We start from the raw sequence: 22,370 nt of genomic DNA, 5'->3' as shown, positions 1-22,370 counted from the left end.
GAGGTATAAAGTTTGATCAATTGCGTAATGTGATGTTATAATAAAGAAAGGCAGACATGCAATTTTTTTATTAAGACAAGGCATGTGGTTCTACCATTAGATTATTAGAAGAAAATATTCATTTACATTTTGCATAAAGGTTAGGATCCAAACCACTACGCGGACCAGTTGTCAGCAGAGTCTAGTCTCACACATGGTATTCGAGACTGCTCTATCAAATCATGCTATGGAAATCCGCATACCACATACCCTCCTTGCGTTTCATAGACCAAAGTTGTAGTGTCCCTTCACAGATCGAAGTTGTAGTGTCCCTAGAGCACGGGACTTCGGTTGTGTAACATTTTTTGCTCACAGGCTCTGATGTACACCACGTGCACTGTGGTACAACAGAGTAACTGTGCAAACTAGATACACCGCGACGATCTGGGTTGCCACAAGCTGATCTTCTCCTAATGCCTCCCAAATCTAACCTATTTTGTGATAGTGTGTCCTGGCACATGTGTAGTTTATATTGTCTCCGCACACAATCATAACAAGATAATAATTGAGGGGAATTGTTTTGTGGAGTAATAGAGTACTCATTTCATGGTGGCTAGCTCTCTTGAGGCACATTCCCCATATCTTTCTTTAGTCTGGCAGCAAGAACACATTATATAAACCATGATGGATAGGAGCTATTCTGGCTAGCTTGTTGCAATAAGCTGTGGTAGATGGGAGTTGTTTTGGCTAGTTGGCATCAATAGACCATGGTGGCTGAGAACTATATATATGCATGCACATCAAAGGTGGTTCAGAAGAAATAAAGGGGACAATAATTCATCGACAAGGAGGATAGTGTGTAGCATTGTAGATTCGTTATTGACTTGCCATACTTAATATTTGGGAAACACTTATAATTAACCTACGGATTACTCACACCTCATCGTCCGCCTCGTTCGGGTGACACTTGTCTCATGGCTCCCCACACACTTTTCTTCCTCAACCTTATCCTCCTGCTAGTGTCATGGATAAAATCTGGCAGTTAAGCTCAGGTGGAGACCCACGACGACTCATCCCCTGATGTGCCCTCTTCCCGAGCGCCCCTCCTGACCCAGCCAACATAGAGATCGTTCCATGGACCAACTCACGAGTGGAGTTGCAGTTGGAGACCCTGAGCGCCATGGATTTATGTCTTGCATGTGATTTCGAATCCATGCCAACCGAGAGCTTTGTTGCAGAGGCAGGTAGCACTACAACAATATCGTCTTTGACGCTAGTGCGAGGCCTAGTGATGGTCTTGGCCTTGCAAGACCATGTCCATATGTGAGCGCAACATGGTCCATGTTGTAATGGGTGACCTCAACATGATCCATGTTGCAATGGGTGACCAAAGGCCGGCACCATGCAAGTTGGAGGTAGCTGCAATATGATCCATGTTGTAATGGGTGACCACAACATGGTCCATGTTGTAGTGGGTGGCCAAAGACCCACAGGTTACATGCGCACGAGTGCAACACGGCTGATGTTGCAAAGTCCCAAGCGCAACATTATCCATGTTGCAAACGACTTGGGCTCACAGGACGGAAATCGGATGGCTGCCATGCATACCATCTAACGGCTACAAAGGCAGCCGATGTGATCTGATTATCACCTGGCCGAAGCGTAACGCCGTCCTTAATATTTTAAAGAAAACATGGAAAACCTTAGAATATAAATTATAAGACCCCAAATAGAAGAATGTGGTTGACATATATGGGACCAGGCTCAGTATTTTACTTGCCGTACTTCACGGATATTAAAATGAAAGATAAAATATACAAGGTGGACATACTCAGACTCTCCAATCTCGGTGCATAAGACGTACATCTGGTTATCGAGGTTTATTGTGGAACGCTTTGGTGTCCAACACCTCCATATCCTCGTTGGTTTCCAGGTAAAACAACTTGGAGGCCACGATATCATTTGAATGTTAGGCATGTTAGGCAGACTGAACACATCAGAAACTGTCAAAACTCAGACAGCGGGCAGATCCTACAGCACCCAAGGCATCTCGGATAACAAGCGGTGATACTTCTTCCATTCGAAATTACTTGTCGACGCAACAGAACGCGCCGCGGCAGGCGGCGGAGGAGGAGTGCCCGAGGGCCTTTTCTCTTCTCAAGCTCCAATAACATGTGGAAGAGAAACCCTTATAAGGAGGTCCAACTCCTCTCCAACTTCTAGGGTGGGACTAAACTTCCGACTACACTTTTTTTTTAGCAACAACTTCTCACTACACCTAGTACCAACTAAACCCATATGGACCCTTAGAGATTTTCAAAAATTGCTAGATGGGCCTAAAGCCCACCCCATATTTCAGCGAAAGTGAGGGACAGGATCCGGTTAGCACATGGACCTGCTGGTACATTTGTGAAAGAGTCCTTGCAGTACATCTAAATCAAGTGAATGGACCTTCCGAACCCAGTTCGTCCCCTTGCCATATCCTGTACCATCGCAGCAGGCTTGAGCTGGGGCTAGAAATTTGGTCCTCTCTCCCTCCCTCTCTCCGGCTTCCAGGGCTTTCGGCGTTGACACACCACTGCCTAGGATCCACATCACGTGGTCCACCAGCAGCTCACGGCGATTTCGTCTACATAGCGACCCGGCGCTGTAGCTCTGGTGATGAGATCGACGCTACAGCTGCTTACGAGTCAGCCATCATCTTTCTACAGCTCAAGGAACCGAGGTATGAGCACTGAATTTAATTTTCTGTTATCCATGTGCGGGTCATGTTTTAATCTTCCAATTCGTCAGTTCCCCCAATTTGTTTGAAACCATTGGCATTTGGGAAATTGAAAAGTGTGAGCATCAAATCGATGCGAGACATGCAGTTATAATGGTGAAATTCTTACCACTAATTATAGCAGATAGTGGAAAATTGATGATGAGATCTATGTGTTCTGATCCTACATTTGTATACAATTTCCATGTATGCTTGCTAATTTTATAGGAAGGTTTGTACGTGATATGAAGCAATTTGACATGTATGTGAGAAAAATGGAAACCTGAGAGCCTGCATACATGGCAAGAGTAGGTTTATTACCGATGTTCCTGTTATTTTCTTGGACATGAACTAGCAATTTTTCGTTGCAATGCTTCTCCTTTGCAGGTTATTTTCCGTTATACGCACTCGCTTCGTACGTGGTCTACGCTACAACAAGCGGAGTACCAACCGCTATTCAAGGTGGTGTGTACGCGGTTGGAGCAGGTGGCTACGGTGTTTTTTACCCAACATGGGTGGCAGCTTAATCTCCGGATCGGTCCACCATCCCTTGCGACATAGGCATAATATAGGTCTATAGGACTCCACTATCGCTGATTTGTCATTTTTTTCCTTTCATTTTGTCAGACATTACGTGTTTGGTTGTGTGCATCTTAGTTATGCAGAGGCCGGTTGTTACTCATAATGCTTTGTATCCGCTTGATGCTACAGTTTGAGATAATAAAAATGCCATTTATCGAAAATGAACTAGCAATGTATTATATGTTCTTGTGAGTTGTGACCCACTTTAATTTTTTCATATCAAATGGAAAGGGCCTTTACAATGTGCAATTGAACTTTCATGGCACTAATTGTTAATGTTCCTCATTTGTCTTTCTGCAATGCACATTGTTGCTTTTCTCTGAGGTAAAAATCTGGATGTGTGCTGCTTTTGTACTCCATTGGGTCAACTATGGAGTAGTAGGTTGGTTCTCTACTTTTGAACCTGAATGTGATTTTTTTGTGATTATATTTGTAGGAAAACAGGTAATCATGGAGTCAATGGAAAGTGCTGCTCTAAGCATTGGGTCAACTATGGCATTAGGACTAGATTTTGTCGCTTGTTATATTTTTTTTCTCAAATAGTTAAGGCACGATCCGGTTGGTCGAAAATGTTGGAAATAGCTACAACAGGCCAAAAAGAATTAGTCTTCTATATGTTCAGTGCGTGAGCTTCAGTTCATGAACTAAACCATTATTATTGTGCATACATAGGGGTCAACATATGAGCCCGAGAGTGATGAGAACTTACAACATGTAATGATGTTTGTCTTATTTTCAGGCAAATTTGTAACTGGATGACGGTCTGCAGCATTGAAGTGATTAAAACTCTGACATTAATTACTCATGCCTGAATTTCAAGAAATCTCAAATGGACATTAAAATGGAATATGTAAAGTTTGAGCTGTATGAATATCTATATATTCTGCTTTTCAAGTAGCAGTCTTACTCTGCTGTAAATGAACAAGATATGTTAGACTGCATATGAAGGCATGTGTCCTCTTCATTTATACATCTATCTGACCGAGCTTCTGTTTTAAACCATGCATTGTACCTGAGAAAATCGAAGTTCTGCTCTTGTATCAGCTTATGTATCTGTTTCCTGATTACTCATTGTTGTCTTGGGAAAAAATGCAAAATTTTCATGTAATCTATTCTTCGGTAAGTTGGAAAGATCAATAGTTATAACTCTGTAAAACAAATTGACCAGGATATAACTCTGTACTATTAAGTATTAGAAAAACAGCTTTATAAGTAGTTGTGGTGCTGTTGTTTTGTAGCTGAACCGAAGATCTCTTGACACATTTTCTTTAGATGATTCCATGCCAGAACATCATTTCGTTCATATTGGAACAAAACAAGCATGCATATAAATTGTACAACAACTGCCCATCTGAGCGAAAAAAGTCGCATACTATTTCTGTAGCACGTTAAAGGTCTTGCTGAATACATGGTGCCACAAAAACCAGAGCCTGAGACAACCGGACATGATCTGGACTAGCACGAGAGGTAAAATTAGCAGTCTCATGAGCTGCCATATTGGCTTCTCGTTTTATAAAGATAATTGCAAAAGCTGAAAGCACTACTTAGCTTCTGAAGTTGCACAAGAACCTGAAGATTTGCAGCCCTGTTCGTCGTCTACGTCTTCAACCAGATTTACCAGCCCTAGGCAATCAGAGCATAATGTTGAATCTCCCAGCAAAGCAGAACACCATCTCGACAGGTAAAAGCAGCCTAACTGACCGCATTTGGCTTAGTATCATAGCGTTTTGATTTGTCAGCCAATAAGCAACCGTCACATCTTCAGGGGGGCACTAAGATTTGTCAAGCAGATCATCATACGCCCAAGTAGCTTTGACTTATTGACTGCGTGATTTAGTTGTGCGGAATCTAGAACACTACACTTAAAAGAGATTCTAATTTGGCAGAATTGGGCGAACCCCTCTCTCATCATATATCCACAAAGCTACAGCCCCGCGTCGGTACAGAAACGCAAATGACAGCGAGGGACATCATGATTTGGATCTTGGGCACTCGTGTTTAAACGCCAGAAGCCGGAGAGGGACAGGGAGAGATGGATTCACCCAATTGTTCAGCCGGCAACCTGGAGCAGTCGTACAGGACAGAGGAAAAGGGGATAGACGAACTGGGTTTGTGAGGTCGATTCGCTCGATTTACCTAGACTCGAAGGTTAGTTTTGCAAAACGTACCAGTAGCTCCCCTTGCACTTCATCTTGTCCCTCTCTTTTTAATCCAAGGGCTCATGTTCCACCGGAGCACCTGGTAGATGAGTCCGCTGATTAGCAAGGCAGTTCGGTAGCTAATGTTTTGTGCGTCCCCTGCAGACAGTAACTGAAAATTTTGCATCAAAACTGCACTCCCAGTAGCCTCTCTAAACTTGGGGACTATGGCTGTGTTAAACGTACATGACAAGGAGGGCTGCCGCACCCGTATCATCTTAGGTACTTGGTAGTTTGTTAGCTAGAGTTTATCTTCCTTTTGTAATCTTATCTTTACCTAGCTTCCTCTCCAAGATGTAATCTAAACTGTATGCGCTATCAGGGAGGTGCGCCCCTGCCTATAAACACGTACGGCGTCCCCTCGAGTTGAGGTACAACGCTTTCCGCCATCGCACATGGTAATCATAGCCCTTCTCTTCCACAACGTCTAAACCCTAGAACTCCAGTGCAACTATGTCGTCTTCCTCTTCCTCCGGCGCCTCCCAGGCTGGCCCCAACGGCCAAGTCACGGAGAGGCTCTCCCGCACCAACTATGTCCTCTGGCGCGCGCAGATCATGCCGCAGCTGAGGGGCGCGGGTGTCTTCGGCTATGTCGACGGCACGACACCGGAGCCGGCCAGGATCCTCCACACCAAGGACAAAGATGGGAAGGAATCAACTGAGCCGAATCCCCTCCACTCCATCTGGGTGCGAGAGGACCAGCAGGTGCTCGGGGTACCTGCTGAACAACCTCACCAAGGAGGTGCTCGTGTAGGTGACCGCAATCACCATGGCGCGCGAGCTCTGGATGGCGCTGTCAGGGATGTTCTCCTCGCAGTCGCTCAGTCGCGTCAACAACATCAGAACCTCTCTGGTGAACGCCCAGAAGGGCAACAAGACCGTCACTACCTACTTCGCCGAGATGCGCGGCTTCGCCGATGAGCTGGCCGCCGCCAGGAAACCCCTCCAGGATGATGAACTCATCTCCTACATCCTGCACGGCCTCGACATGGACTACCAGCCACTCGTCTCCGCCCTCGACGCCCGCATCACCCCGGTATCCCTCGATGAGCTTTTTTCAATGCTTAGCAACTTTGATCAGAGGGTGGCGCAGTACCAGGGATCGGGCGGCTTCAAGTCGTCAGCTAAAGCTGTGACGCGCGAGCGCGGCGGCTACGCACGTCACCGCGGTCCTCCTCGCTCCAAGGGCAAGCAGGGGAGCGGTGGCAGCAACGGCGGGTCCAACTCCCGCAACGGACGGCCCAACTCCACCAACAACAGGGGCCGCCGCGGTGGTTCTTCCAGGTCACGCCCAGACGCGGTGCGCTGCCAAATCTGCGGCAAACCGGGCCACACGGCGAGGGACTGCTGGTACCGGTTCGATGAGGATGAGGCCTCCTCTGAAGATGAAGAAAAGGTGGCTGCTGCTGCTGACGGCTCATATGGCGTCGATACCATTGGTATCTCGACAGCGGCGCAACGAACCACCTCACCGGCGAACTAGAGAAGGTGACACTCAAGGAGAAATATCATGGCAAGGACCAGATCCACACCGCAATTGGTGCAGGTATGAGGATACGTCTCATTGGTCATTCAGTTTTTCGTACCCCACGTCGAAAATTTCATCTTAGGAAAATTTTGCATGTCCCTAGCACTGACAAGAGTCTTCTATCTGTCCATTGAATCACCCTTGAAAATCATGTTTATATTGAATTTCATCCCTTGTTCTTTTTGATCAAGGACCAGGTCACGAGGAAAACTCTCTATCGTGGTAGATGTGTTCGAGGCCTTTACCCGTTGATTCCGGAGCTTCTAAGATACAATAAACAAGCTTGCGGTGCTATCAAGCTTTCGGCCACACGATGGCACGACCGTTTAGGGCATGCTTCATTTTCCTTAGTTGATCGTTTACTTAAAAAGAATAAGCTCCCGTTTGTTGGTGAGCGCAATGTTGAAACCATTTGTGATTCTTGTCAGAAAGCAAAAAGTCGTCAACTTACTTACCCTGTTTCCACTAGTGTTTCTACTCAACTGTTGCAATTAATTTTTTCTGATGTATGGGGTCCTGCCCCAAGCTATGTTGGTAGACACACATACTACGTTAGCTTCATTGATGACTACAGCAAGTTTTCTTGGCTCTATCTTCTTAAAAAGAGGTCAGAAGTTTTCCAAGTCTTTAAAAACTTCCAAGCTCTTGTTGAACGGCAGTTTGACAGAAAGATTCTTGCTGTCCAATCCGACTGGGAGGGGAGTACGAAAAACTCAACTCCTTTTTCCAAACGTTAGGGATTTCCCATCATGTGTCATGCCCTCACGCTCACCAACAAAATGGGTCTGCGGAACGTAAGCATAGGCACATTGTTGAGGTTGGCCTTTCTCTCTTGGCCGGAGCTTCTATGCCCTTAAAATTTTGGGACGAAGCATTCCTCACTGCCGTACACATCATAAACATGCTTCCTAGTCGGGTTATCAACAATGAAACTCCCTTAGAAAGGCTTCTCCACACAAAACCAGATTATAAATCTCTTCGTGTTTTTGGATGCGCTTGTTGGCCGAATCTTCGCCCCTACAACAACCGCAAGCTTATGTTTCGCTCCAAACAGTGTGCGTTTCTTGGGTATAGTGCTCCGCATAAAGGTGTAAAATGCCTTGATATCTCTACTGGCCGCGTCTACATCTCTAGAGATGTTGTTTTTGACGAGACAAAATTCCCTTTTGCTGATCTTCACCCTAATGCCGGCGCCTTACTTCGCAAGGAGATACTTCTTCTACCACCTCACCTCTCCGGTCATGATCAAGGGGGACATGATAACCGTGATGATCATTTGTTGACTAATCCTCCTAACCATATGCATGAGCCTTGTGATGACACAGGAGACCATAGCGGTGAAAACAACGAAGAAAACGGTGCAAACAGCGAAGAAAATGGTGCAACAGTCTGCCCATATCATATGTGTCACGGCGAAGGGAGCAAATCCACCTCGGGATCCGCCGTGACAGCAGCGGCAGGTGGATTAGCCTCGGGATCCGGCGCATCAGCAGAGGCAGGAGGATCTGCCTCGGGATCTGGCGCGTCAGCAGCGACAGCGCGCGATGCTGCACCAGGCGCGCCATCGGCGCCCGTCTCCGCGTTGGCCACGCGGCCAGCTGTGGTTGGCAGCGGCGGCTCCACCAGCCCGCGCGAATCAGCAACTGCCACGCGTCAGGCTGCCGCTGGCCCGATTGGCTCGCGCTTCGGGAGCCAACCGGCTGTCTACAAGCGGCGCGATGCAGGGCGACCGACTGGCTCGGGACAAGACACAGCAGGTGCAGATCCCTGTCAGCCCGTGTCGGCTGGCCGGACGGGATCTTCTGCGCCGGATTCGTATTCACCACAGCAGCCAGCTGCCACAGAAGATCCGCCAGCAGCGGACCCCGCTGAAACTGCTGGAGCAGGCGGATCCGTCTCGGATCGGGCGTAGATTCTAGCTCCTGATTCAGCCATGGGATCCTCTGTGGCGCAAAACAATGTTGCTGCACAGCAGCGCCGTACACGACTACAATCAGGGGTAAATAAGCCAATTAATTACAAGCACATAACCAAATATGGTATGATCTGTTCTATAGGTGAACCAGGTGAGCCCACCACACTTGATGAGGCCCTTGGTGATGAGAAGTGGAGAAAGGCAATGCATGAGGAGTATGTGGCACTACAGAAAAATAAAATGTGGCATTTGGTTCCTCCAAAACAAGGTAAAAATCTTATTGACTGCAAGTGGGTCTTTAGGATCAAAAGGAAGTCCGATGGAACAGTTGATCGTTACAAGGCAAGGCTAGTTGCTAAAGGTTTTAAATAACGGTATGGCATAGACTATGAGGACACCTTTAGTCCAGTTGTAAAAGCTGCCTTGTCTATTGCTGTTTCCAGGGGATGGAGTCTTCGACAATTAGACGTACAGAACGCGTTTCTTCATGGTGTTCTGGAAGAGGAGGTTTACATGAAAACAACCTTGTGGGTTTGAAAACAAACATGCACCCTCTTACGTATGCAAGCTTGATAAAGCATTGTATGGATTGAAACAGGCTCCTAGGGCATGGTATTCTCGTCTCAGTAAAAAGATGCAAATGCTTGGCTTTGTTCCTTTAAAGTCCGACACCTCACTGTTCATTTACAATAAGTCCAATACATCAATATTTGTTCTTATATATGTTGATGATATTATTGTCACAAGTTCATCTGATGAGGCAATAACAGGACTGTTGAAGGATTTAAGCGCTGAGTTTGCCCTAAAGGACCTTGGTGATTTGCACTGTTTCCTAGGGATTGAAGTAAAGAAGCACAAGGATGGACATCATCTCTCCCATGAAAAATATGCAAATGATTTGGTAAGAAAAGCTGGCTGCAAGGTTGTAAACCTATGACTACTCCTTTGTCTAGTACAGAAAGATTGTCTTTCATAGAAGGAACACTTTTGAGTTCAGAACACAGCACAAGGTACAGAAGTCTTGTGGGTGCACTTCAATACTTGACACTCACACGACCTGATATTTCTTTTGCTGTCAACAAAGTATGTCAATTCCTTCATGCACCAACCACAGTTCATTTGACTGCTGCAAAACGTATATGTGAAAGATACTATGAGCATTGGTCTTAATTTTAGCAAGTCATCTACTCTTGTTAGTGCCTTCTCTTACTCAGATTGAGCAGGATGTTTGGATGATAGACGGTCCACTGGTGGCTTTGCAGTATTTCTTGGATCTAACCTGATTTCTTGATGTGCCAGAAAGCAAGCTACTGTTTCCAGGTCCAGTACAAAGGCAGAGTACAAGGCACTGGCCAATGCTACAGCAGAAATTATATGGGTTCAATCCATCCTTAAGTAGCTCGGTGTGAGAACTACTCAGGCTCCATGTTTGTGGTGTGATAACTTGTGTGCAACTTATCTCTCAGCAAATCCAGTTTTTCATGCAAGAACAAAACATATTGAGATAGATTTTCATTTTGTCAGAGAGAGAGTTGCCAATAAGCTCCTAGACATTCGGTTCATACATTCCAAGGACCAGATTGGAGATGGGTTTACAAAAGCCTTGCCTATACGAAGCTTTGAGAACTTCAGATATAATCTTAACTTGATGAAGTTGTGATTAAGGGAGGGTGTTAAACGTACGTGACAAGGAGGGCTGCCGCACCCATATCATCTTAGGTAGTTGGTAGTTTGTTAGCTAGAGTTTATCTTCCTTTTGTAATCTTATCTCTACCTAGCTTCCTCTCCAAGATGTAGTCTAAACTGTATGCGCTATCAGGGAGGTGCGCCCCTGCCTATAAACACGTACGGCATCCCCTCGAGTTGAGGTACTATACTTTCCGCCATCGCACAGGCTGCTCTTGGTTCAGGTTTCTCTTGTCCACACAGTTTCGGTGGAGGGTCGTGGCATCTTAGAGCTGTGGTGCAGAGTAGATGCATGCCATGAGTTCACAAAGTTACAAGCTTATATATTCCTAATGCCTCCCAAATCTAACACATTATTATCAGTGTGCGAGTTTAACAGCATAAAATTTGGCTCAATTGAATAAATGGCTTACATGCATCCTTCTTTAGTATACCTCTAGCTAGCAGATCATATAACAAATCACGGTGGACGGAAGCTATTCTAGCTAGTGGGAAACTATGAACCACCACCATGGATAGAGGCTGTATATATATGCACACCTTCCAGGTGGGAGCTGGAAAGAAATAAATATGGTAATAGCTCATTAACAAGGTAGATGCCATTTATAAAGATGAGTATGACTGCAGGAAATCAAGGAAGATCAACAGTGAAGCACTGAAAGTCGATCAGTTATAGACAATCAAGGAACCAAAGAACACTCGGATGAACCTAGTTGATCTTGAACTTTTGCTATCGTCAACCTAGTCATATTTTGTATCCTAAATATGCAGTACCTGCCGAGCTTAAGTAATCATATGTAAAGCTTGAACCTTTATTATTACTGTACTGCTCCTATCATGTCAAAGTAAGTGAATTCACAGTATCTTCAGTCAATACGGTCCATAGCACTAGTAGAAAAAAGGGCTTTTATCCCGGTTAGTAAGGCCCTTTAGTCCCGGTTTTTGAACCGGGACTAAAGGGTCGTTACTAATGCCTCTCCCCTTTAGTCCCGGTTCTTACACGAACCGGGACTAAAGGCCGCGGCCACGTGGAGCTCCACCTTTAGTCCCGGTTGGTACATCAACCGGGACTAAAGGAAATTTTATGATTTTTTTTTAATTTTTTTTTAAAAATTTATTTTCAAATTTCTGAATTATTTTAACCTCTAATCTCTAATCATCACCCATCATCACTGCTCAATTTATCCTTTAATCTCTAATCACCCCTCATCATTCCAAATCATCTAACTTCCCGAATGGTCACCCATCCTCCCACTCCCCCAGCCTGAGCAAGCTTAACTTCCGGGCTCTATTCTCCCTCGTTTCCAAGTCTGCACTTGTTGTTTTCCTGACAATAGTAAGATGTCAATCCTATTAACCCTCAGGAATTTTGCTTGAGCATGAAGTGACACATTTCACTGTTTGAGTTTGAAACTATTGTTTTAAAAAACAATACTTATTTAGTAACACTAATATTTCTTGAATAATTTGTTTGACCATTGTTTGACCATTGTTTGACCACTGTTTGACCAGATTTGACCAAAATTCAAAATAACTGAAATAATTATTTAGTAACACTAATATTCTAGAATAATTAGTTTGACCATTGTTTGACCACAGTTTGAAATTTTTTCGATTTTTTCCACTCTAGTTAAAAGCCCCGTAACTTTTTTCTGTTAGGTTTTTGAGGATTTTGAAAATGATTAACGGGGTTCCCCCCCGTTAAATTCGGATGTAACTTTTCGAGTAGATGATTTTTCATATGAAAAACTTTTTCATCCGAGTTCGTATGCAAAAGTTATGCCCATTTTACAAATTTCAGAGAGATTTTGCAAATAAAGTCGAAATTCATATTTGTTAATTTTCCCAACAACTAGACCACATATCACATGGGAAACTTATTTTATTTTATTTTTTGACATTTTCATCATTTTCTTTTGTTTTTTTCTAAAACTGAAAAGGCGGTCGGGGAGGGGGGGGGTAGAGTTTGAAAATGGGACCTTTAGTACCGGTTCGTGCCATGAACCGGTACTAATGCCTCAAAGCCCATTAGTACCGGTTGGTGGCACCAACTGGGACTAAACGGTTGGTGCCACCAACCGGGACTAATGGGCATCGCACCCTTTAGTCCCGGTTCGTGGCACCAACCGGGACTAAAGGGCCCAGGTGAACCGGGACTAATGCCTTAGCCGCATGAATCGGGACGAATGCTCACATTAGTCCCGGTTCGTGACTGAACCGGGACTAATATGAATACTACCCTATGACCAAAGCCCTGTTTTCTACTAGTGTAGGCATGTGAGTGCCTGCAAATCAATCCATTATCATGCTCCAACATTGAATCCGTATTTCATTTCCAGTTAGTTACAGTTTCTTCTTTGCTCCTCGCCAAAAAAGAACAGTTTCTTCTTTGCGATGATAATTGTGTTTGCAGTTTTGATATTTCAGTTTGATGCTTGCCTTTTATTTCCTTCATACTCCGATATATAAAAATTCCAAATCGTTCAGAAGTCATTAATTTTTAGCTAAATTTTCTATGCTTTCCCCACAAGAATGCTGGGAAGATAATCACACAAAAGGAAAAGATACTGCCAGGATCATTGTATCTTGAATATTTCCATGAACTCATGTTTTCAATTTAGAGAAGCGGTTGGCGTTCACCGAGAGAAAGACTTTTCCTAACTATCCCCATTGCCTTTGGTCTTGTCTGAAACCAGAAATATTAAGGTAAGTCAAGCATTCACACTAGTAGAAAACAGGGCTTTGGTCACAGGGCAATATTAACATTAGTCCCGATTCAGTCACGAACCGGGACTAATGTGAGCATTGGTCCCGGTTCGTGCGGCTAAGGCATTAGTCCCGGTTCACCTGAGCCCTTTAGTCCCGGTTTGAGACACGAACCCGGACTAAAGGGTGCCATGCCCTTTAGTCCCGGTTCGTGTGTCAAACCGGGACTAAAGGGCTCATTTTCAAACTCTACCCCCCCCCCCCCGATCGCCTTTTCGGTTTTGTAAAAAGCAAAAGAAAATGATAAAACTTCAAAAATTAAAATCCTTCCAGATGTAGTTATGTTACTACATGTACTAGTTAGGAAAATTTAAAAACTTAAATTTGGACATGTTTTGCAAAAAATGTAGGTAAAATGTGAAACAGCTATAACTTTTGCATACGATGTCAGAAAAAAAGTATAATATATCAAAATGTTCAGCACGAAAATCCGCATTCACTTTTGACAACCTACGGCCTGTTTGCAAATTTTTAGAATCCTCAAATTCTAAAAGGAAAAAAAGTTATGCTCAAATTTCTGTTTTTTTTAATTTTTGTTAAATCTGGTCAAACTATGGTCAAACTACTTATTCAAGAAGTATTAGTGTTACTAAATAATTATTCAAGAATATTAGTGTTACTAAATAATTATTTCAGTTTTTTTGAATTTTGGTCAAATCTGGTCAAACTGTGGTCAAACAATGGTCAAACTAATTATTCAAGAAATATTAGTGTTACTAAATAATTATTACAGTTTTTCTGAATTTTGGTCAAATCTGGTCAAACTGTGGTCAAACTACTTATTCAAGAAATATTAGTGTTACTAAATAATTATTGTTTTTTAGAACAATAGTTTCAAACTCAAACAGTGAAATGTGTGACTTCATGCTCAAGCTAAATTCCTGAGGGTTCATAGGATTGACATCTTACTATTGTCAGGAAAACAACAAGTGCAGACTTGGAAACGAGGGAGAATAGAACCCGGAAGTTAAGCGTGCTCAGGGTTAAATTGAGCAGTGATGAGGGATGATTAGAGATTAGAGGTTAAAATAATTCAAAAATTTGAAAATCAAAAAAAAATTCAAAAAAAAATTTGAAAAAAAAATCATAAAATTTCCTTTAGTCCCGGTTGGTGTTACCAACCGAGACTAAATGTGGAGCTCCAGGCTGCGGCCACGTGGACGGCCTTTAGTCCCGGATGCGGGACTAAATGCCCTTTTTCTACTAGTGTCATTGAAAATAATAGTGAGAAACGCACCAGTTTATGTCCGTTTCATTCACTTTCACTGATGATCTACATGCTAAGCTACATGAAGTTTGCCAGGCTGTAAGCACACAATAGTGCAGACCCAGATATAATCTGAACGGTATGCAGGTTGTTCAGATGCACCAGAAACTGTAAACACTCAGAAGGCAGAGCATGGTTGCACATCACTGAAACTGTGGACACATCCCTGCAGCACCCAAGGCATCTCAGATAACAAACTGTGATCCTTCATAGTGGTTGGTAAATCTGGAATGGCTCGGGGAATAATCATCACTAGTTTCCATTCATATTCAGGTCTCAGGCATACATGCACTCTGTTCATACGACATCTTTTCTTTTTTTGAGTTGTTCATATATAGGGCAACTTTGATCAGTTGCATAATTGGATTTTTGTAAAAATCGAGCATGAGAACTATTTGAAACTGCTCACTTGGCTCGCGCTACGAAAAGCAGAGATCATCTTGTAAAATATATAACTGCTAAGATATACAGATAACAAAATTGTAGTGCGTGCTTATTTTACGATCACAGATTGGCTATTCTATTTGCTGGAAGCTAATATTCAACAAAACCAAAACTTTCTGGAAATTAACTTATATAGAGATTACCTGCAAAAAAATCTTATATAGAGATTAGCAAGGCAATTAGCTAGTTATCTTAGTAGCTAATAGCTAATATATGTGCTTCCCCTGACATTATAGTAAAACAAAAGTTGGCACCAAACCAGCCATGTCGTAGCGTGTGTAGACATGAGGAACAGTACAGTAATGGTGCAAAGTAGATGTACGGCAGGATTGAGATCCAGTGACCTGTGCACAGTACATAGCTACAATACCCGGTGCTACAGGTACCCTGCACAGTTTGATCTAACGGCACTACGGCAGGATCTCATGCAGTTTCAAGCTTATCTATTCCCGGTGGGTCCTAAATCTAACATATTTGTGGTATTGTGCAACTTAACAACATAAAATCAGGCAAAGTGTCTTGACTCTTGAGTACTATTTTCACGGTAGCTGACTCACTTAATATAAAAGCCACACATATACTCCATCCGTTCCTAAATATTTGTCTTTCTAAAGATTTCAACAAGTGACTACATACGGAGCAAAATGAGTGAATCTACACTCTAAAATATGTCTATATACATCCGTATGTGGTAGTCCATTTGAAATCTCTAAAAAGACAAATATTTAGGAACGGAGGGAGTATCTTTCTTCAGCCTACCTATGGCTAGTTGACCATATAATAAAACACGATGGATGTGAGCTACTCCCTCCATTCCCTTATACAAGGCCACTATAAAAAATACATTTTGCATCTATACAAGTCCACTAACAGTAATCGAGCAACATTTAATGATGTTTTCTCATAGTAGCAACTTATTTAAACTTTCATGCATGTAGTCATAATGACATTGTGCTACTTCCTTCTCATTTCTCCCATGCATGCATGCGGGCATATTAATAATCCCGGTTAACGAGAAGAAAAGTTGACTTATAAAGCAGTCATTAAATTTTGCCTTGGTACCTATATTTTGAGTTTGTGGCCTTGTATAAGGGAATGGAGGGAGTATTTTTTTTTAAGCATGGGAGCTATTCTGACTAGTTGATAACTACAAACCACTGAGCTTGTGAGCTATATATAGATGGGATGTTCGAAGAAATGAAGACCATAGTAACTCATTGACAAGGTAAATATCATGTACCACTGAAGATCTATCATTTTTAATCCAGGGGGACGTTAGAGATATATTTGAGTTACATGTATTTGGTAGTCTAGGATTTGTAATCCATCTCCTATCTTATCTTTAGGAGAAACTTCTTGCCCTCCAAGTCTTGTACTCAATATATACTCACCCTTGAAGCTTTAATAATACATCTATCATATTCCGCCAATCCCTCTCTAGTCCCTTCTAACAGATGCAAATGAATCAAAATAAAGGTACTTGCTCTGACATGTGCTGTATGGATATACTACTAGACAAGCCAGCACCAGTAAGAGCGGAAATTTACTTTGGCTCATAGGTGTATATGCACCCATTGTCTAATTAGACATAATAGTTGCACTGAATAAGCAACTGAACGAAAAAGAATGTGCGCTGCGGTTGCATTGGAAAATTAAAACCTGCTGGAAATAGTTGAGTGCTTGTCACCAACTTTTGCCCAGGACATGGATATGAATGGGACTAGTGACGATATTTCCCGAGACGTTCCAGATTTCCTGATTACTATGAAGGATCGCCCTTCTTTGTTTAGATAACTTGAGTGGTGCAGGATGTATCCATAGTTTCAGTGATCTGCAACTGTGCTCTGCTTTCTGAATGTTGGCAGTTTCTGGTGCGTTCGATTGCTTTTGTTCTTTCTTTTTTTGCAAATCGTATGACCTTGTTAAAGTTAATATAACGTGGAAGTTATGGCCCCAAATATCCGACGCAGACATTCGCGTTCTGCTTAAGAGAAGGTGGAATGTTTTTCTCCAGTGAAGTAAAAAAGAACCACAATTTCATATGACAGTAAGTTGCCAAGTCTGAACAACAGACATATTATTCAGATGACATCCTGCTCTGGACTATGGTGTGTTTACATACTGACAAATGCAGCTTGGCATATAGATCATCAGCAGAACTGAATGATGGGGACATGAACTGGTGCGCTTGCTACTACTATTTTCCATGCATGCTAGGCTTACCTTATGGTGGGTGCATTAATATTTCCGATTTCAGGCACAACAGAAGGCAGTGGAGATCATTGGGAACAAGAGTTCCTCAGTGGAACGCTGAGCGCTTCTCTGAAGTAAAACCAAACATGTAAGAGGCTCCATGGCAACTCTCCGCAGAATGATTCCACGGAAATATTCAAGATACAATGATCTTGGACGTATTTTATTATCTTTTCCTGTTGTGTGATTATCTTGGCAGCATTGTTGCGAGAAAAGAATAGAAATTCAGCAATCAAGACTGAAGATTATTACTTACAAAGGCATCAGCTAATAAGAAATGTCTTTAGAATGGTTTGGAGTTTGTGTATATCTGAGCATGAGGCAAATATAAATCAAGCACGGAATTGAAGTATGAAAACTGTACACAATTATCCACGCAAAGAAGATGTGACTATAAATAACTGGGAAGGAAATGAGGATTCAATGTTGGAGAATGGTAATGGATTGCATATTAATGGATCGATTTACAGGCACTCACAGGGCTATTAACCATATTGCCTGAAGAAACTGTGAAATTCACTTGCTTGGATATGATAGAAGTACAACACATATTAATAAGGGTTCAAGTTTGCATAGGATAACTTAAGCTCGGGAGCTACTGCAAATTTGGTACAAATATAACTAAACTAGCGGATAACAAAAGTTCAAGTTTAGCTAGGTTCTTCTGAGTGTCCATTCCTTCCTTGATTGATCCACTTTCAACGCTTCACTATTGATCTTCCTCATCCGGGCCAGTTTGTATGCAGTCTGATGTTGGAAACACAGGAAGGCCACACTCCAACTTTTTGTCCGGGATCCAAGTTGTTGTCGCAGAGCCAAATTTCCTGTAGTCATATGAAGAGTCGGATACAACAGATTTGCTGCTCCAGGTATCTCCTAGATAGGACAAGGTGTAGTATGGGGACACGTATGTAGCAGCGCTAACTCCAATATGAGAGCAGACGGCAATGACATGAGAGCAGGGCATGCGAAGAAGATGCGGCTTGTTGCATGAACACGCGGCACTTTTTCTGATTCTGCATCCTCGAGACATTTTCATGCCAGTGGCATATTCTGAATCCAGGTGAACACTTACACGCTTCTGCCCTGACTTAACCACAAATTTTCCGACATCTTTCGCAGCATTTTTGTCCTTGGTGGTCATGCGGATAACTTGATGAGTCTGGGCCTTTTGCATTTTGGAATTAATGTCATCCTGGACTCTTTTAGGGAAGTTCATTACTGGATTCTCTATTGCTTCTTTTGCTGCATCGCTTGTGCTTTTGAAGTACTCTTCCATACGGTTGAGTGTCACCTTCACTATCGCGCTGATCGGAAGGCACTGCACTCCCTTCAACACGTGGTTCATCATGGGTTTCCTGCCACAAGTTCTGCCTCATCATGCTTGACCGACTCCTGCTGCATTTCCTGACTAGCACCACCATTTTTCTCCCTCATATGTTTCAGTGTCAAGTCATCTAGCTCCTCCCAGGTGTCAGCAAACTTGCTTTTTTGCTTGTGCTCACAAAGTCTCTTGAACATAGCCAGCAGCTTCTTGTCGCCAAAATGTGCCAAGAAGTTTTCAGCAAGGTGTAGCATACACCACCGGCTTTGTAGATCTGTCCATGGGTGTAGTTCTTGATGGCCATTCTGAATATCTTCTACAGCATTGACCAACTCCATTTTGTAGTCATGTATAATGCAGACGCCGGATCGCTCCTTCACAACCGCTCGCTTGAGATTCCTAAGAAACCACAGCCAGCATTCCTTGGTCTCCCCCTCAGTGACAGCAAATGCAACTGGAACAAGGAAATCATTAGCATCTAGTGCTACAGCAGTGAGCAGCATTCCTTGATATTTCCCAGAGTGGTGTGCCCTTAACACAAAGCACAGGGCGACAGCAACGGAAGGCATGTATGCAAGGCGCAAACGCCCAAAAGATACGATGGAGAACTCTGAAATCCTCACAGCCAACAACCTCTGTATCCTTGATGTCAACAAAACCACCAGGGTTGCATGCTATATCCTGAAGCAACCCTGGGACAGAGTCGTATGAATGAAAAAAGGTCCCAAATGCAGTCTCCAACACCTTCAGTTTTGCTCTCCACGCCTCAGCAAGCCTGATCTGCTTGTCGTAGTTGTCAGCAAGATATACTACGATTTCCTGAGGGGTCATTGTCCAGTCTTCAACAAGGTGGAAGTGATGATCAGGGTCATCAATTAACAGACATTTCGTCTCCGGCAGAACAACCGTCGATGGTGGTGTGTAATCCTCATGGACTGCTTTGAGCAGAACATCGTAGTGCTTGAGTTCAGAGCAGTCGACGAACAGCTTGAACTTCTGCTGCACATTCTTCCTCTTCATTTTATTAACAAAGGAACTCCAATCTCTGTCTGTGGTGAAAAACCGGATATCCCAGTCCAGGATTTGGTCCAGAAAGTGAGGGTCTGAGTAAGTGTCAGGGGTGTATTCTTTGAAGAACCCTGTGATGCTGAGATCTTGTGTTTCCGGGTGGAGCCGGAACAATTTCAAGATCCAGAGGTGCAGATCCACCAATGTCATAGGCCGCGGCTGCGGCAGCTCGACCACTACGTGTCCGAATCCACTGAAATTATGTCCTCTGTAGAAAGATAAGCGATCATTTAGACTTAGCGTGCGTTGTTCTCTATGGCCATAGTACACGCGGATGACATTTGTGCTGTTATCCTACAAAATATGGATGAAACAAAATAAATAAATTATCAAGATTCAGGGAGAGGGTGTGATGGGTGCGGCACAGTACGAACCGGCTGGTTGCGACGCCTCCGAGAGGCACCCGGGGCCTTCCGCTTTGTCCCCTGCTGGTGGCACTGACACGGGCACCCTGCGAGCTCCAAAGACAAGCGAACTTCAACAAGGGGAGACGGCGAATCCAAAGCATGGTAGGTGCTACGGAGGAGAAGAGGACGTACCGGTACGGGATTGGGCGGGCGGTCGAGACGCGTCGGGGCCAAGCGGCGAGATGATCCATCGCGTATCCCCATCTTCCGATTCGTCCGAGTTTACCGCCGCCGAGCGGCGGGATGAGCTTTTCCGCTTCCCCATGGACGGATTCGTCGGGGCCTCGGAGGCAAAGCTCTGCCCGGGACTGTGCCACTCTGGTGTGCGCGTTGGTGGGAAAGGGGAACGTCTTCCCTCCATTTCCATCACGTTTTCCCTCCATTTTCTTCTAGCAGTTGGGCTGAAATGGTTTCTAGTGACCCGCTGGGCCTACGTTTCTATGCTAACGTAAGTATACATTTGCTTTAAGAATGGCGTGTCCTACAAAGAAATGCCGTCTATGGGAAATTTAATTATTATACACAAGAGCTTTTTTCCCAGAGAATCTCGAACATACCCATCCCATTCATTTTTCATAATCTTATCCAAAGCCTGGCACGGCGCCGCCCGTTTCGGCCTTTTTTTTTATAAAAGGGTCATGCCTTGCCGGCTCAAAGGCCTGGCCATGAGAATCGGCCTGGCACGCCTATTATTAAGGGGGTGTTTGGTTCAGAAGTCCTAGGACTTTTTCTAGTCCCAGGGACTAATCAAAAAAGACTCTCTAGTAGAGTCTTTTTCTAGTCTCTATAGAAAAAGTCCCTCCCGTTTGGTTCCTAGGGACTTTTTAGGAACTTTTTCTAGTCTTTGGGACTAAAAAGTCCCTGAACCAAACACCCCCTAAGGGTGGTTCGGCGGCATTTCCTCTTCGGCGCCTTCTGCTCCTGATACTTTGACTTTTGCAATCGGCCGCACCCAATCCCGGGCCCCTCCCCTCCGCGCTGGGCCCACTCATTTTCCCATTGTTCTTTTTTCTACTCCCGTCCGAAGAAGTCGCGCGTGCAGGTGAATCAAACTCGCGCCCTTCTCTTTCTGTCTAAACTGCACTAACCACCAAGGACAACTTACTTGTTGCGTCTGCTTATATCCTTTTTCCTCTTTTCTTCTTTAATTTTTTCCTTTATCTTTATCTTTTTATTTTTATCATTATTAATTTTTATTTTTACAAAATGCATGAACTTTTTCAAATGCGATGAACCTTGTTTTCAAAATAAATGAACTTTTTTTCCAAATCGATGAACCTTTTTAAAATCAATGAACAATTTTTTTTCAAAATTGATGAAGTTATTAAAAAATTCCAAAAAGTTTCCTAATCAACGAAGTATTTTCAAAATTAAGGAACTTTTTTCAAATTCATAAACTTTTTTGTAGTTTGTGAAAAAAACTTTAAAACTCATGAACATTTTTGAAATCACAAATATTTTTTGTGTTTTTCCGATTTAATAATAATAATAATATTTTTCAAAATTGAATCAGTGACCGGTCAATTGCTCGGTTGTTTACCGACGAACCAAATGCACCCTGGTGATGGACTGCATCACGAGTGGTGAAATGGGTTGGCCCATTGCTGCGCCTAGTGGGCGCCTGAACTCCTAGTTGACGCATCAGGCATGTGCCGGCTAGGAGCTCCCCGTTTCGGCACGGCATGGCTGAGGGGAGATTGGTTTTGCTTTTCGGCCTTGTGGGTCGTTTTCATCATTCCCAAACTTTTGTTTTTTAAATAAAAAACAAAGGAAAAATACATGAAAACCAGAAGAAATTAAGGAATAAATACCGAAAAGGTTAAGTGTCATATGGACAAAAGAGCTTTATTTGTGTTTGCCCTTTGGAGAAAAACCATGGTAAGGAGAAAAGTATAAAGCTTGCTCAAAATTACAAAAGGATAAACAAAAATTATGAAAGAAAAGGAAAATTACGGAGATTACAACCTTGGTAAGGAAAAGAAAAGGGCACCTGGAAGGGACGGGGGCGCTGGGGCCGGGCAAGGACATGGGGAGGGGCAGTGGAGCCGCCGTCCATGCACACGCCACCCTAGCTACGGCACACCAACCAACTCGGTTGTTAGCAGCAGTCACCAACCGTCGTAACCGAGTACGTGTCGTATTGGATCGACACATGGTGCCGCTCCATTTCGCCGGCTCACCATCGCCGCAGC

At 43.5% G+C, this 22,370-nt stretch overlaps 1 protein-coding gene across 1 annotated transcript; it reads right to left on the bottom strand.

Annotated features, from left to right (window-relative positions):
* Window positions 1-17,857: 17,857 nt before the first annotated feature.
* Window positions 17,858-20,494, bottom strand: LOC123167907 (uncharacterized). Its single transcript, XM_044585770.1, has 3 exons — window positions 20,311-20,494; window positions 20,146-20,222; window positions 17,858-20,065 (listed from the first exon to the last, which is right to left on the bottom strand). The coding sequence occupies exons 1-3, from the start codon at window positions 20,441-20,443 to the stop codon at window positions 19,175-19,177; spliced, it is 1,101 nt and encodes a 366-aa protein (XP_044441705.1). The 5' UTR covers window positions 20,444-20,494; the 3' UTR covers window positions 17,858-19,174.
* Window positions 20,495-22,370: the final 1,876 nt, after the last annotated feature.

The sequence above is a fragment of the Triticum aestivum genome, chromosome 7D (genome assembly GCF_018294505.1).
Source record: "Triticum aestivum cultivar Chinese Spring chromosome 7D, IWGSC CS RefSeq v2.1, whole genome shotgun sequence".
NCBI lineage: Eukaryota > Viridiplantae > Streptophyta > Magnoliopsida > Poales > Poaceae > Triticum > Triticum aestivum.
This window is presented reverse-complemented; position numbering and strand designations above follow the sequence as displayed.

Excerpts from the sequence above, each read along its gene's own strand:
- LOC123167907 (XM_044585770.1), bottom strand. The coding sequence starts at position 20,443 with ATGGGGAAGCGGAAAAGCTCATCCCGCCGCTCGGCGGCGGTAAACTCG. Across the intron at positions 20,223-20,310 it reads GCCCGCCCAATCCCGTACCG|GGTGCCCGTGTCAGTGCCAC; the intron begins GTACGTCCTCTT and ends TGGAGCTCGCAG. Across the intron at positions 20,066-20,145 it reads GGAGGCGTCGCAACCAGCCG|GATAACAGCACAAATGTCAT; the intron begins GTTCGTACTGTG and ends CATATTTTGTAG.